Source organism: Martes martes, assembly GCF_963455335.1.
Source record: "Martes martes genome assembly, chromosome: 9".
NCBI lineage: Eukaryota > Metazoa > Chordata > Mammalia > Carnivora > Mustelidae > Martes > Martes martes.
In genome coordinates, this window is record NC_137896.1 from 68,288,760 (window position 1) to 68,302,748 (window position 13,989).

Here is a 13,989-nt window from a genome sequence, read left to right on the forward strand (position 1 = left end):
TAGTGAATCCAAAGCTTATGGCCATCACACTAGAGTAAAAAAATTAGTTTTAGTAATCTTTTTCTGATTTTCTGATGAATGGTATATGATGCTGGACCAAATATAGCAGAGTGTCAATTCTGGTAGGCAGTTCTGCAGCACACTGGTGATGGAGGTAAGAGCTTTTCTTCTTGTTTTATTTCTCCTGCCATGTATCCCTTCCAGAAACAAGGTCTGAGGTTGTCCTTGTTTAACATACACTGAGCTCTGTAGTAAAGTATGATCTTGAGTATCATGCCCTCCCTTCATTTCTGTCCAGTCCCATTTCTGTATGTGGCAAGATAAAAATTGTATTAATCTGGGTACCTACTTCATCATTTCATTCTGCTCAGTAAAAGCTTCTGGATTTACTCATTTACTCTCTGTTCTGATCCCTCCAAGGAGGATTCTACATTGTCTGACTGCTTCTCAGGCAGTGAAAGAGAATCTGTAGCAAAGGTGGAGGGGAGGAGGGTGATAGGAGAGGCTGGCCAGGATGGGAACTGAAGGAATTCATGGTAGGTAAAAGTTTGAGGAGAGAGCCATGGGAGCAGGTCCAGGTTGAGGTCTGAGAGTGGCAGGGAGTGGCTGCCAGTCACCCAGTTTGCACAAGGATGGCCAAATGGATTATTGACAGCCAGTGTTCATTCTGAGACATCAGTACCTGGGCTGTGATAGTTAATATTTTGAATATCACCTCTTGAATCATGGGTACTTGACAAATCTCTGGGACATATAGGGTCCTCTGTGGTGTTAGAGATTTGAAATACAAGTTTTATAAAAACAACTTGGAATAACATTTTAATTTTTTTGGAGAATATATATGAGTTACTAATCTAGGACTGAAGCATCATTCCAGGAGGCATAGCCTCAAGGTGTTACTTCTATAATTATTTTTTTTAAATGGGAAAAGAGTGATTGGTACACTGGACTCCAACTGTTTTTTATTCAAATACAGGAAATGGAGGAAATGCTTTTCCCTTAAGACTTGTCTTAAGAGTTTAGAAGCACTAAATTTAGCTCCCTATAAATATGTTTGCTTTTTTGAGAAAAATCTTCTCTCTTACCAGGAAGCGTTGGAGTGATAGGACGATGGAACAAAAGTCTTATGAGCTTCGCTGGTTGTGTATTTATCTTTAAGCATATTCTTGCCTCTCAGAACCTCTGTCTGTTAAGCCAGTTTGTTATCCACAGCTATGCTGTGAAATAATTAATATTGTATCCTATTTTTAATTTAGCTTCTACTTGCTTTTGAGTCCAAATTCAGAAGCGTATTCTCTTTGGACAAAAACAAGGAAGAAGTATGACTGCCGCTGGAACTGGGACAGGCCCATAGTGTGGCAAACTGGTATGGGGATCAGGGAGGAAAATGCTAAATGAAAAATACTTTATTTTCATATAGCGCTAGACTACTGTTCTCCAACAGAAATGTAACATGAGCCACAAACATGACCCACATAGGTAATTTTAAATGTTCTAGTAACTCCACTAAAAAATGCAAAAAGAAATAGATGAAATTAATTTTAAATACATTTATCTCAATGTGTCTAAAACATTGTTTTAGTAGGTAGTATCAAACTACTGAGTTGCATCCCTCATTTTATTTTTTTGCACTAACTGTTTGAAATCAAGTGTGCCTTTTGCACTTACAGCATGTCTCAATACAGGCTACCCGTATTTCCGGTGCTCAGTAGCCACGTGTAGTCAGTGGTTACTGGACTGAGGAACATAGGTCTAGATTATTTCTAAAGATAATCATTCTATTTTTCATGTGATGCTCATAACAGATCTAAATGGTGCCAGGGCACATAGGCAGAGATGATTGCTTTTTCTTTTAGACGTATAAGGACTTCCTTGTTAATGCATTTGGGACCGAGCTAGGAAATGTTTGCCATAGGGCAAGAGGAGGAAGGATTGGCTTTAACAAGGAAAGAGGATACTCTGAGAGGAGACTCAAAACTTCGTGAGGTGGTCATGACACAGTACTTGGTGAAGATTTATGGTTGGTATTTATGATCCAGGTTATCCAGATGGTATCTTTTATGAAAATAGATACGGGAAGTATAATTATATATCAGGAACAATATGGTATAATGGAATGGGTTCTAGATTAAGGGTTAGGAGAACTGGGCACTAGTCCAGGCATTGGTCTGCGTGGAAAGAAGTAAACTAAAATTTACCAGTCCTGTTAGTACCCATTTTCTTACCCAATTCTTATAATAAGACCAATAGGTAGGAATTAAAACCAATGCCAGTTAATAAAGGAAGAAATGGAGCCTAGAGAGGTAGTGTCCTGGTTTATTATAGATTTAGGATAAAATCTCTGTTCTAATTCCAAAGCTGCTATATTCTTAACATTATAACCTATATGCATGCCATATAGTAGGTTCTATCTTTTACGAATTGGGGTTCATCTAAAGAAGCAGAACCAGGCATGCATGCATGTGTGCAGTAAATATTTGTTACAGGGAATTGGCTAATGCAGTTTTGAAAGTTGGTTAAGCAGTCTCTATAAGGATGTCATCTCTACATGTGATGCTAGAGCTTAAGTCCAGAGGGGAGGCGGGGATAAAGGGAAGATGGTGAACGTGCTGGAAGACACAGCGTGAGCTGAACCCCATGAGATCAAACCGAACCCCATTTCCATCTTGTTGACTCCCCCTTTGGTCATAAAAGAATTCTGCGGAAGCTGGGGTTCTTCATCGTGGATTGAAGCACATATACCTGGCTCGGGGGTCCGAGAACCTAAAGGAGGATCCAGGGGAAGGTGGAGCACTTGCAGCCCGGCAGCTGCCTCGTAGCAGTGAGCTGTATCAGCTGATCAGCCAGGGACTGGAGCTTCCCTTGATTTCTTTTCCCAAGAACCTTCCCTGTGGTGCACCCTGATGGGAAACACATAAGGGAATTCTGGGTCGTGACGTTCAGCCTGTTCAAGTTGACACATAACAAAGCCATCACATAGGTACTCAGTGAATATTTGTCGAATGAGTGAATGAATATTGTGGTGCTTCCCTTGGAAGTTCTTTGGAAACCAGACCACCTAATTCTGGTTCTGCCTCTTACATGCCAAGCCATTTAGAACAGGTCACTTAATCCTTTGAGTCTTGGTTTACTTGTCTATAAAACTCCAAGAGTAATTCCTGTTTTGCCCATTTAATAAAACTTTTATAGGGATCAGATGAGATCTGAACAAAAGCACTGTGAACATTGTAAAGGATAAAACAAATGTAGTATTATTTTAATTATGAATGTTTTTACTACTTGAGCTTCCCAATTGATCATATGGAGTAATAGTTCCTAAGCAATCCACCTTCTAGCTGTGCCAGGAAGATTAGACTGGAGTATGTAGAAGTACTGTCAGCTATGCCATAGCACACACTTCGAAGGTGAGACTTGAGTTATCACTCAACACTGAGATATTTGCTCATAATGTTTTAGTTCTGGGCTAAGTGGCTTCGAGGGACAAGCATGTAATTGGTAACCTTGGGACCTGGAGGATAGTGGCCATTTCTCAGGTGGGAGTTGTGGGCAGTGGATAAAGTTTCTGTCCTGTAAGTCTGGGCTTGAGTTTCATAGCAGCCAAACTTGCGCAGCAAAATGAAGAAATCCCTGCGGAAGTTCTTAGTGAAGATGGCATAGAGGAAGGGGTTGGCGCAGGAGTTGATGGGGTAGAACAGGACCAGGAGGATCTTTGACTTGGACACCGTGATGAGGGGCACCTTGAGGGAGGCAGAGATGGCAAAGAAGGAGATGGGTGCCATGCAGAGGAAGTCCGTGAAGATGAGCATGGCCATGCGCTTGGCGATCTTGGTGTCACTAGAGGAGGACACGATGTTGGGGTTTCTCACTGTGAGGTAGATGTGAGCATAGCAGCCACAGATGACCACAAAGGCCAGGACATTGAGCACAAGTAGAGACATAACATAGAGCTGTGACATGGGGCTGTCAATATCCATAGGCAGGCAGATGCTCACCTTCATGTAGCTGCTGATGCCAAAGATGGGAAAGAGAGCAACTGCAAAGGCAAAGATCCAGCCTAGCAGCATGACACCGGCAGCATGGCGGAGCTGCACTTTGCATTCTAGCTGCATGGCGTGGGTGATGGTGTGCCATCTTTCCAGTGTTATGGCTGTCAGAGTGTAGACTGAGAGCTCGCTGGCAAAGACTGTGAAAAAGCCAGCAGCATCACAGCCTGCTCCTGTCTGCCAGTCGATGGCATAGTTGTGGTACTGGCTTTTGGTGTAGATATCAACTGAGGCTATGAGCAGCAAGTAGATTCCAATGCAGAGATCGGCAAAGGCCAGGTTGCACATAAGGAACCGGGGGACTGTGAGTTTGTATTGGCTGGTGATCAGGATCATCAGCACTATGATGTTCCCTGTGATGGCCAGGATGCTAATAAACCATATCAAGACTCTGAGAATATCATACCCCATGATATCTTCACATGGATTGAATGCATCTGGCTTAGGGGAACAAGTCACATCAACCACTTCTTTGCATAAGTCATAGTCAAATTCACTGTACATCATGTCAAATCCTTTGGTGTAACTGGATTCCTCATCTTCTGCCAAAGAGACTCTCTGACCCCTAGCCTGAGTCATATCCTCGACTTCTTGCCTTAAAATAGATTTGTTGCAAATTGGATGAAGCTCAGAGCTAGAAAAATACAAAAAGAACAGAATCAACATCTTGTGTCCAGAATGGCAAATACATCACTGTTTTTGCACAGGGTAGAAATGATGGGGTTTCTTCCTGTTTTATTTTGTTTTGTTTTTCTTTTTTTTCCTCCCCTCTTCTCACAGTCTGCCCTTGAGTCCAAGCTCAAGGGTTAATGGTGCTTACTGTAAATGAACAGAACAACTCATGTGTATATTCCTAGAGTTGGATGGCCCACTGGGGAAACCATCTAGCCACAACCTGAATGTGGGAGGAAGGCGCCCGGGACTAGCTAAGATTTGCTGTTAAGTGCAAATAATTTACAGACCTAATATCTACTCTACCCTTTGCCTTCCCCCTTTCTATTTAGCTATCTGTTAATATGCCTGAGTAGGATATAAAGCTACTCCTCTATTCTCTACTCTAGTTGCTGGAAGATATGGACTGTTTCCCTTCTGAAATGAGAACTTAGTTGCTTCTTTTATCTACTTAAAGCAGAGAAGCACAATCTGTGGTCACTTCCCAACCAGCACCTCTCCCTGGCTCTCTGCTACTCAGGCTAGTGGGAGGTGTGTGATCTGCCTGAAATGTTACGTAGGGTCAAATTATTGTCTATTGACTCACGTTCCAGGAGCCACAGTAGACCTCAGGTATATATCGGTCTGCAAGGTACACCCGGCTCTCTCATATTAAATAGTTACCTAGTAACTGCTGAGAGAGCAAATACAGGTTGCAAGGGGGTTGGGGTGGTTCTAACTAATTCTAAGATTATAATTTATTCCCTGGGGAACTGGCTCTTCTTGGGCTCACTTTTTTGTCTTGGTTTTTCCTTTCAACCCAAATGTACAAGAGGCTTAGTCAACAAAATAGAGGTACTTGCAGAAGGGATTTGAATGAAAACCAGAGGATAAACATTCTACCCAATATGGGTGAATAGTGCAGGTAGAGATGGGGTAATCTGTTTTGAAGCAAAGGTTTAAGGAAAGGAGATGTTTTACACTGGGTCTCTTTTTGGATGGGAAAAAAAAAATTCACAAAACCCCCTACACTTCCTCCCACTTTCCCTCCCCGAGAAGCAAATTCACAGCAATGTTAAGTGACTTCATGACTCTCAAACCCTAACATAATCTCATACGAGTAGGGAAGTCGGTATTAAGCCCTTGAAAGAATCCCCTATAAGGAGAGAGTAGCTGGGGGAGTGGAGGTTTCATCAGAGATCTTCGAGAAAGGTGAGGCAAAGCTCAGATGGGTGCAGGGAGGACAAAAGCAGCGCTACGGTCCTTCACCTAACTTGTGACTCCTAAACCCTGTCGTTGGATTAGCACCAGCCCAATTCTAAGAACAGAAAGTAAGCTGGTACCTACAGATGACAATTCCATTTATTGAAACAGATCTGACTTAACCACCTAGAGACAGTCCTCACTTCCTGGGGCTTATGTTGGCTTCTGTGAAGATTCTTACTGTTGATAATGCTACTAACATATTTTAAATATTGATGCTTCCCTTTCCTGAAACAGAAATGACTCAACCACCTGAGTGTAGAAAAGGTAAACAATGTATGTCTCTTAGAAAAGGATAGAAACAAAAATAGAAACGAGGGAAAGTAGTCTTGCCTTCGCAGTACCTTAGCAAATAATAAACATCATAAAGAGTTGGGAATTCAGTTTAAGGTCATCTTAAAAAACGGTGTTCTTGGACCTTGATAAATCATTGAACGGGCTCTTGGGAAGTAAATAGCAGAGTGGCCCAGAGTCTGAGCTTTGGAAACAAAGCAGAGGGGTTGGACAGTTTGGTTGGTGTTGGTCAGGTTATTTACTATCTCTGAGCCTCTGTTTCTGCCTCTGTGAGGAGGGAATAAAAATATTATTGCCTTTGCGAGAATTGTGAGATAAAGGGGCAACGAATCACAGAGCAGGGTGGTGAGAACATAGCCAGTATGAGCAATACCAAGACAGATGACCGTGGTGACTTCCCGAGTTCATGTTGGGGTCCAGGCCCTGTGTGAGGACTTAGATGTCTATGCCACAGTGCATCAGTTTAAAATCTAGTTGTGGAGAAAAGGCCTAAATAAAACTAACATCAGAAAATGAACAAAGTAACATTGCCAGCTGAGTGCAGAACTCTGACAAAGGGCTACGTGGTTCAAGGACAGAGCAGGTGTGCAGTTAACAAAGTCTTTCAGTGAGACTCCAGGAGGGATATTGGCCAAAACCTCACAGTCACAAGGGCCTGACACTTACATCTTGGGTACTGTTGCCAAATGAGGATTGGAAGGACAATTGTATCATACAGTTTTAAACTTGAATCGCATTATTAAACCATACCTACTACGGTATACAATGAAATGACACCATTAAAGAAAAAAAAACCCTACAGTTATCTTATGAATAGCATACTTATTTTATTTTGTGTTTGTGAGTAAGTATGTTGAGTACAGAGACTAAACGCCCACTGCAATTTTTGTTACTCTGTTTTGGCACCTCTTATTAGGAGAGGGGTGGGGCTCTCCTTTGCTGTACCAGACAGGCCCTGTTGGTAAATTATAGTAGGGACCTAGAAAGGGTGAGAGCCAGGGAGTCCCAGGGCGGTGTAAGACAGACCTGGAGATTGCTGGCTGGGAGGAACCCTGAAGCTGCATGTATGCTGCCTGGGGGTGGCAAGACCAGCAGAGGCTGAGCAGCACAGTTAGGTAACCTATTCTGGGGTGTGTTAGCACTGGGCCAACTCTCACAGTGATCTTGACATCCTTGAGAGTTCTCCTGAAGGGCGTTGAGTTCCAGGGTTTTCTTAGTAAATCTGTATCTTTCTTGCCCTGGGCTGGAATAACTCTTGTCTGGAATATAAAAGAGGCAAACCTTGTGCCTCAGCCCAAGCCCTTACACATTCTAGTCATCAGGAAGAAGTTCCCTGACCCTTGTGTTAATGTGTGAGGAGTGTCTGATTCTGGATAGTCCTTCCTGAGGCATGGTATTTCTGAGAAGTTTCCCCTTTTCTTCAAATCCTTCAAATGGATGTGAGTGTGGACTCCTAGTCCCATGGAAAACATTTTAGATAGATACCCCGTGTTGTTTTGTTTTTACCTTATCTTGCTTTTGAGCAGGGGTTATGTCTACCTGGACAGGTGAAAGTCTGTTAAGGGTTGAACAGTAAAGGAGACTGTACCATGTGGTGCAATGATGACACAGGAAAACTCTGACAAGGCATCATCTGAGTGTGAGTGTGTGGCATGGGTTGTGTCAGTGAGCTCGGGGAGGATGTGAGCTTTGAGAACTCCTGATATCCGGTAAATTCTATCTGCAATGGAGCCTTTCAATGTCTGGAACCTTTATGTGCAATCTCCAAAATATTCCCTTTCCACTTTGTCCAGGTCCTCTGTATGATTACCTCATCTTTTTTAACCAGTTGCCTCCTGGTTTTTGTCTCTGTCTGGATTACCCTCTTTTTCTGGGCTTCTTCAAATTTGGCCAACCTCGAAAGCCAAAGGGAACAGATGTCCCAATCTTTGTCTTCCCTGTGAGGTGCTAATTTCCAAAGATGGATTGTTGGCTTCTTGGAGGGGTTACGATGTATTGTGCATGTGTGCATCAGTTTCTGGTATGACATTTAGGCTTCTCCCCTCTAAAGTTGACTTGGGTGGTTCCTGGGATATGTGCAGGTGGCAGAGTGTGGGACTAGAAGAATAAATCCATATTGGTACCCAGGAAAGAGGGAATAAATATTCATTAAGCATCAGCTATGAGTCAGGTGCTATGTTTGGAGTTTTTCATGTTGCCTCATTTAATATTTGGAAGGTGATCTACCATTGCGGGTAGCCCTCTGTTGTGAGCCCATTTTGAAGAAAATTAGAGACCCTTCACAGTACTGAAGCTTTGATCTAGAATATGTCGAAGGGTTTTCACTGGGGAGGTCTCTGCAAGTGGATTCTCTTCATGCCAAAGATACATAGAAGTTGCGGACCAAGTTCCGCATCGGAGACATGCCAAAGTGGGGCTCAGGGATGGACATGGGAAGACTTACATTTGACGTCTCCAGTTTGCAAAAGCGCAGCAGTGGCTAGGGTAGGTGAGGCTGACCTCCATGAGTGCAACAAACGTGTCCAGACTGGGAAGCTTTTTCAAGTTGTATGTTGACCTGGCCCGCAGCTTCTTAAGATTTTCTAAGCCATAGCTGGGCAGGGAATGGACCCTGGTTCTTGAAATGTCTCTAGAAGGATAAAATGTAAATATAACATGATTATTATGGGCCTCGCTGATTAATTAACAGGCTTCTCTGATTCCCAGATATACTCACATCCTGCCTGACCTGGGGCTTAACTTCAGCCATCTCCTGTCCTACAGTCTGTCTTGAAATGGACCTCGTATATTAGTGGAGACCTGAGAGATTGAAGGCATTTCCTCCCCACCGTAAAGTCAGCTACAAAAATATTTGTGATGAGCTAGGGGTGGAATCTGTGGCCAAATTTCAGAAAAGGTCAAGGAAAAAAAAACATACTATAGGGGCAGTAGATGTACCCTTAGCACGATGTGCAAGTGGCGACAGAGTAGTGAGTATGAGCACAGCCAGACTAGCTTGTATAAGTGCCCCACCCCTCTACCTATTACTCTGTGACCTTGGTAAAATCATGTCATTTCTCCATGTCTGTTTCCTTAGCCATACAATAGGAATGATTACAATCCTAGCTAACTCAGAGGGTTGTTGGGACAATTAAATGAGTTAAAAGTACACAGGAAACTTCCTGGCCAGAAGATAGCACTTAATGACTGATGACTATTCTTTAAACATCTCTGTCTGACTGTGTCTCTGCCTCGAGTACACAGTTGTTCTTGCTTTGTAGGAGTCTCTGTCTGGGCAAATCAGCGGGGACCTCTGGATCCTGGCCAACACCAACCGAACTCAGATCCAAACCCTCTGCTTTGTTTCCAAAATAAAATATTTTGCTAAATAAAAAACAAAAACAAACAACAACAACAAACCCCACAAAGCCCTGGATGTGATGTGTGGGTCATTTGCCTGGTGTCTCTAACATCTGTTCTGTGCCCTTCTCTATGCTCTGCTTTGTACTTCAGAAGGGATGGCCTCTGCAGGTTCCGCTTCCCAGATAGCCGCTTGTCAGTCCACTTAGGGGGGTTCAGCAAATGGAACTGGTGGGAGATTGGAGGCTGAGAGGAGGGGTAACAGTTAAGGCATTTCTCATCTATCCTTTGCCTCAAGCAACAGTTCCTTTATGACTCCAACCGTCATCAGATCTGCTGAGGGTCCAGCTTCTATTCAGTTGCTCCGCAAGTCCTACCTTTAGTAGTAGTGGTTACCTACCAATACTTATGCCTGGACTGCTTATCCTCTGCTTGATATTTAGGCAGGTGTATGTTCGAGAGCTAATGATTACCTTTATGTAGCATCTATGTATGTTTCACTTAGTCCCTTCCTTGTTAGTGCTGACAAATTTGGTAAACTTGGCATCTGTCTTTCAGGTACTTCTGTGTGCTTACTGGCTTATTTATTTATTTATTTATTTATTATTATTATTTTGCTTGTTCTATCACTGCTGAGAGAAGTGCATTAAAATCTGCAACTACAATTTTGGATTTGTATACTACTACTTTTAGTTTTGTCAGTTTTTGCTTTATACATTTATGGAAATGTTTTAGGTACGTAAATATTTAGGAATTTTAGATCTTCCTGGTGACTTGCTTGGTATCTGGTAATATTTGTTTCCTAATGCTTTGGATGTTTCTTCTTCCCTGGCTTCCCCCTGACTGCCAGCCGTTGGAGTACCCCTGGACTCAGAGCCTAGACTTCTTTCCTCTATTTTACACTTAATCTGTAGGTTTACTCACCTCATCTTACAGCTTAAACACCATTTATATGTTGTTGGATCAGTTATATTTATCTCACCTATATGTCTCTTCTCTCCTGAACTGTAGGCTCTTAAATTGAGCTGCCTCCTTAAAATCTCTGCTTGGGGGGTGCCTGGGTGGCTCAGTGAGTTAAAGCCTCTGCCTTCCGCTCGGGTCATGATCCCAAGGTCCTGGGATGGAGCCCCACATCGGGCTCTCTGCTCAGCAGGGAGCCTGCTTCCTCCTCTCTCTCTCTCTGCCTGCCTCTCTGCCTACTTGTAATCTCTATCTGTCAATACATAAATAAAATCTTAAAAAAAAAAAATCTCTGCTTGGATGTCTGATGGGAAGGCCAAACCTTGGGTATTAAAAATTGAGCTCCTGATTATCCCCCCAAACCTCCACTTGCGGCCTCTCCAATTGTTAATGCAAAAACCTGAGAGGCATGCTTGGCTCCTCTTTCACACCCCATATGCAAACCCTCAGCAGAACATCTTGGCTTTCCACATATGTCTGGAATGAACCACTTCTCACAATAGTCATTGCTATCACCATAGGGTGAAAGTTCTGGTGTTCCAAGGTGTCTTTTCTGGTTATCTCCAAAGTATTAGGATTCTTTAGAGATGAGGTCCCTGGAAATAAGAGTCTGATCCGTGAATCTTTGTCCCTGTGCTAAGTCTCAACTCCTTACTGCTCAGTGATCCAGCTACGCTGGCCTGCTCTCCACTTATACTCCCCATTGTTCTGGAGCTTCTCAACATCCTGCTCTGCCCTAGAAAATCTCTAGTTTCTGTCTTCACACCATTGTTCCACTGACCAGTTCTGCTATTGACATTCGCTCTGGTCTCTGTGTCCAAGTTCTGCTTTCATCTGGCTTTTCTCCCCCCTCAAGTGTGAAAGAAAGCAGACTGCCCGTTTTGTATAAAACAGTTCAAGGCTCCATCCGAGGAATGAGATGAAGGTATAAAAAGAAGTCCTTCAGGAACAACTGAAACCAGGGCAATCATTACCTGCCATGAACATTTTTCATATTTTTAAAAGCAAGCAATATAAAACAGGGGACTATTTTTTCTTAGTTATGTTCCCCCCCCCCCAGAGTTCAGAATATATATAAAAAATCACATTAAGTGAAGATTTCTAAAAATAAATTTTTATATTCCATGCAGTGCTATGCTCTTATCTCATATACTGTGGTAGATTAAAGAGGACTGCAAATTCTTTACACTCTTCCCATGCAGGGTCTACTTGCCCTTCCCTTGAGTTCAGGCTGCACTGTGATGCCTTTGGACTATAATAGAGCATGATGAAAGTGTTGCTTTACCAGCTCTGGACCTTAACTTTCAGAGAGCTGACAGCTTCTATATTGGTCTCACAGAGCCCTAAGCTGCCATGGAAGAACTCTGAAAGCCCCGAGACCGCCATGTTAGGAAAAATCCAAGCTGTGTATAGAGGTCCTGGAGGATGAGATGCTGTGTGTGTGTGTGTGTGTGTGGAGGGAGGGTGGGAGGGAGGGAGAGAGAGAGAGAGAGGAGAAAGAGGGAGAAGTATTGAGCATAGATACACGAGGTACGGGAGTGAAAGGGACCACTTGCACATAGACCACCCCAGCCACCTGAGCTGATATCACATGGATCAGAGACAAGCCACCCACATTTCTGAAACACGCAATTATGAACAAAATGGAATGATTGTTTTGAGCTGCTAAGTTTTAGGATAGTCTTTATGCCATAACAGAGATCCCAGACTCCCACTGAAGTCTCTGTGATTCTGTCATCTCCATCCTTTTTAACAGTTGTAGAGGTATTTTTCCTTGAAAGCCATTAAGAGTGCAATAGCATTATATTCTGTATATTTATGCCTTTCTCATCACTTACTAGCTTTTGTTTTATATACTAGCTCCTTGTATTTGCATTTTCTCTCTCCTTGATGGCGGAGGACTCCTTGCATTCTCAGCAGTGCCTTTCACATAGTAAGCCCCCAGAAAATTGTTGCTTTGTTTGAAGAGAGTCTGGGGAGTGACACTGAACAAGGATATGGGAGACAAGAGCTAGGTCACCCCGGCCAACTGTGATGTTCCCTGACTTCTGACAGTTTCAAAGGATCTCCCACCTTGTGTTATCTCTTCTATTGTTTCATACTGCTTGACTTTTCCTGTATCTTTGTTTTGTCTGCTCAGATTTCAGATGCTCTGAGAGCTGGGATTATTTACAAACTTTGGTGTTATACATTGTATTGAACACAGGGTGGGGCTCATGAAATCTGCTCAGTAGATAGTCCTCTGATGAGCAGAGATGGTTCATTATTGGCATCAGAGTACAGATAGATGAGAGGCTGGACCAATTCTCCCAGGAGAGCTAAAGGGAGAAGACTGCAAGGCAGACTGAGAGAGGAAATCTGGATTTCAAGGTTGGTCAGCAAAATGGTGCTTCTGCAGCAGGCAACTCTATGTAACTGAGAGTATCAAAGGCACCAATGAAGGGAGCAACCTTGTGCAAAGTTTACAAGCAAATAGATGTGTATGAGAGAAGCAGCAGAGTAATGTGTTGGGTGGATTGACCTGAATACAGTCCAGTGCCTAGGTGTTAGATTGAGAAGCTTTGGTGCCTCTGCCTTCTCAGTGTTCTGGAGCTAGCTTGTATTGCAGATTGCTCCTATCACAGCTATGAAATACATAAGCTGTTGTCTTTAGCACTAGGTGGCTTTGCTGCTCTGAGGCCAAGGCATTTTGTCAGAGTCCTGGGGTCCAGATCTTCTGCTGGTGGATGTTGAAAGGAGGGAGTGGTTTGTAGGAGAGGGATGTAGAGTCACTTTCATGTCAGTAAAGCTGTCTTTGGCAAGGTGATTCCAGGGTAATAGGGAAATATGTCTTTGTAGATGGGTTGACTTAGAGCTTGCTGGATACTTGCTGGAGTGAGTAAACACGGGACCTATCAAGACTTCCAAGTTTTGGACAGGCTGAAAAAGGTTTCTGTTATCTCCATGGATTAAGAAAAATCTGCAGAAATTTATATCAGCAGGGACAAAGATAAGTGGATAGTGTTGAGTGTGGTTTGAGACTGAACTACAAATATTCCCACTTTTGCTCTCTGTTCCCCTAAAACTCTTTCTCTTTTCCCTGGCTACGATCTTTCTTCATAGACTGGAAGTCTAATGTTTGATTGCATTTCTCTGTAAAAGCACTTTCCATGCTTAGGATGCAAACGTCCAGTGGGGGTGGGGTGAGGGTTGGGGAGGGGTAACAAAGTAAGACCTTGTCAGTTACTCACATCTTCATGAAAGTGGATTATTAGGACTATTGGCTGAAAGTGGGCTTGGAGAGAGGTCCAGAGCACAAAGCATAGCCAATGAGGGGTTTTCAGAATGGTTATTCTGACCAAGGATATTTTGAGGAATAAATAGATTAGATCTTTGAGCCTGGAGAGCCAGGTAGAAGGCCCAGAATTTACAATGAGCAGACTAACAACTCACTGAAAGC

At 43.0% G+C, this 13,989-nt stretch overlaps 1 protein-coding gene across 1 annotated transcript in view; it reads right to left on the bottom strand.

Annotated features, from left to right (window-relative positions):
• Positions 1–3,452: 3,452 nt before the first annotated feature.
• FSHR (follicle stimulating hormone receptor) overlaps positions 3,453–13,989 on the bottom strand; it is a gene marked incomplete at both ends in the record, with an annotated part of 158,707 nt that continues 148,170 nt past the window's right edge. The window contains 2 exons of the mRNA XM_080814021.1: positions 3,453–4,677; positions 8,695–8,880. Coding sequence (XP_080670147.1) covers positions 3,453–4,677; positions 8,695–8,880 — 1,411 coding nt within the window. The remainder of the gene's footprint in view (positions 4,678–8,694; positions 8,881–13,989) is intronic.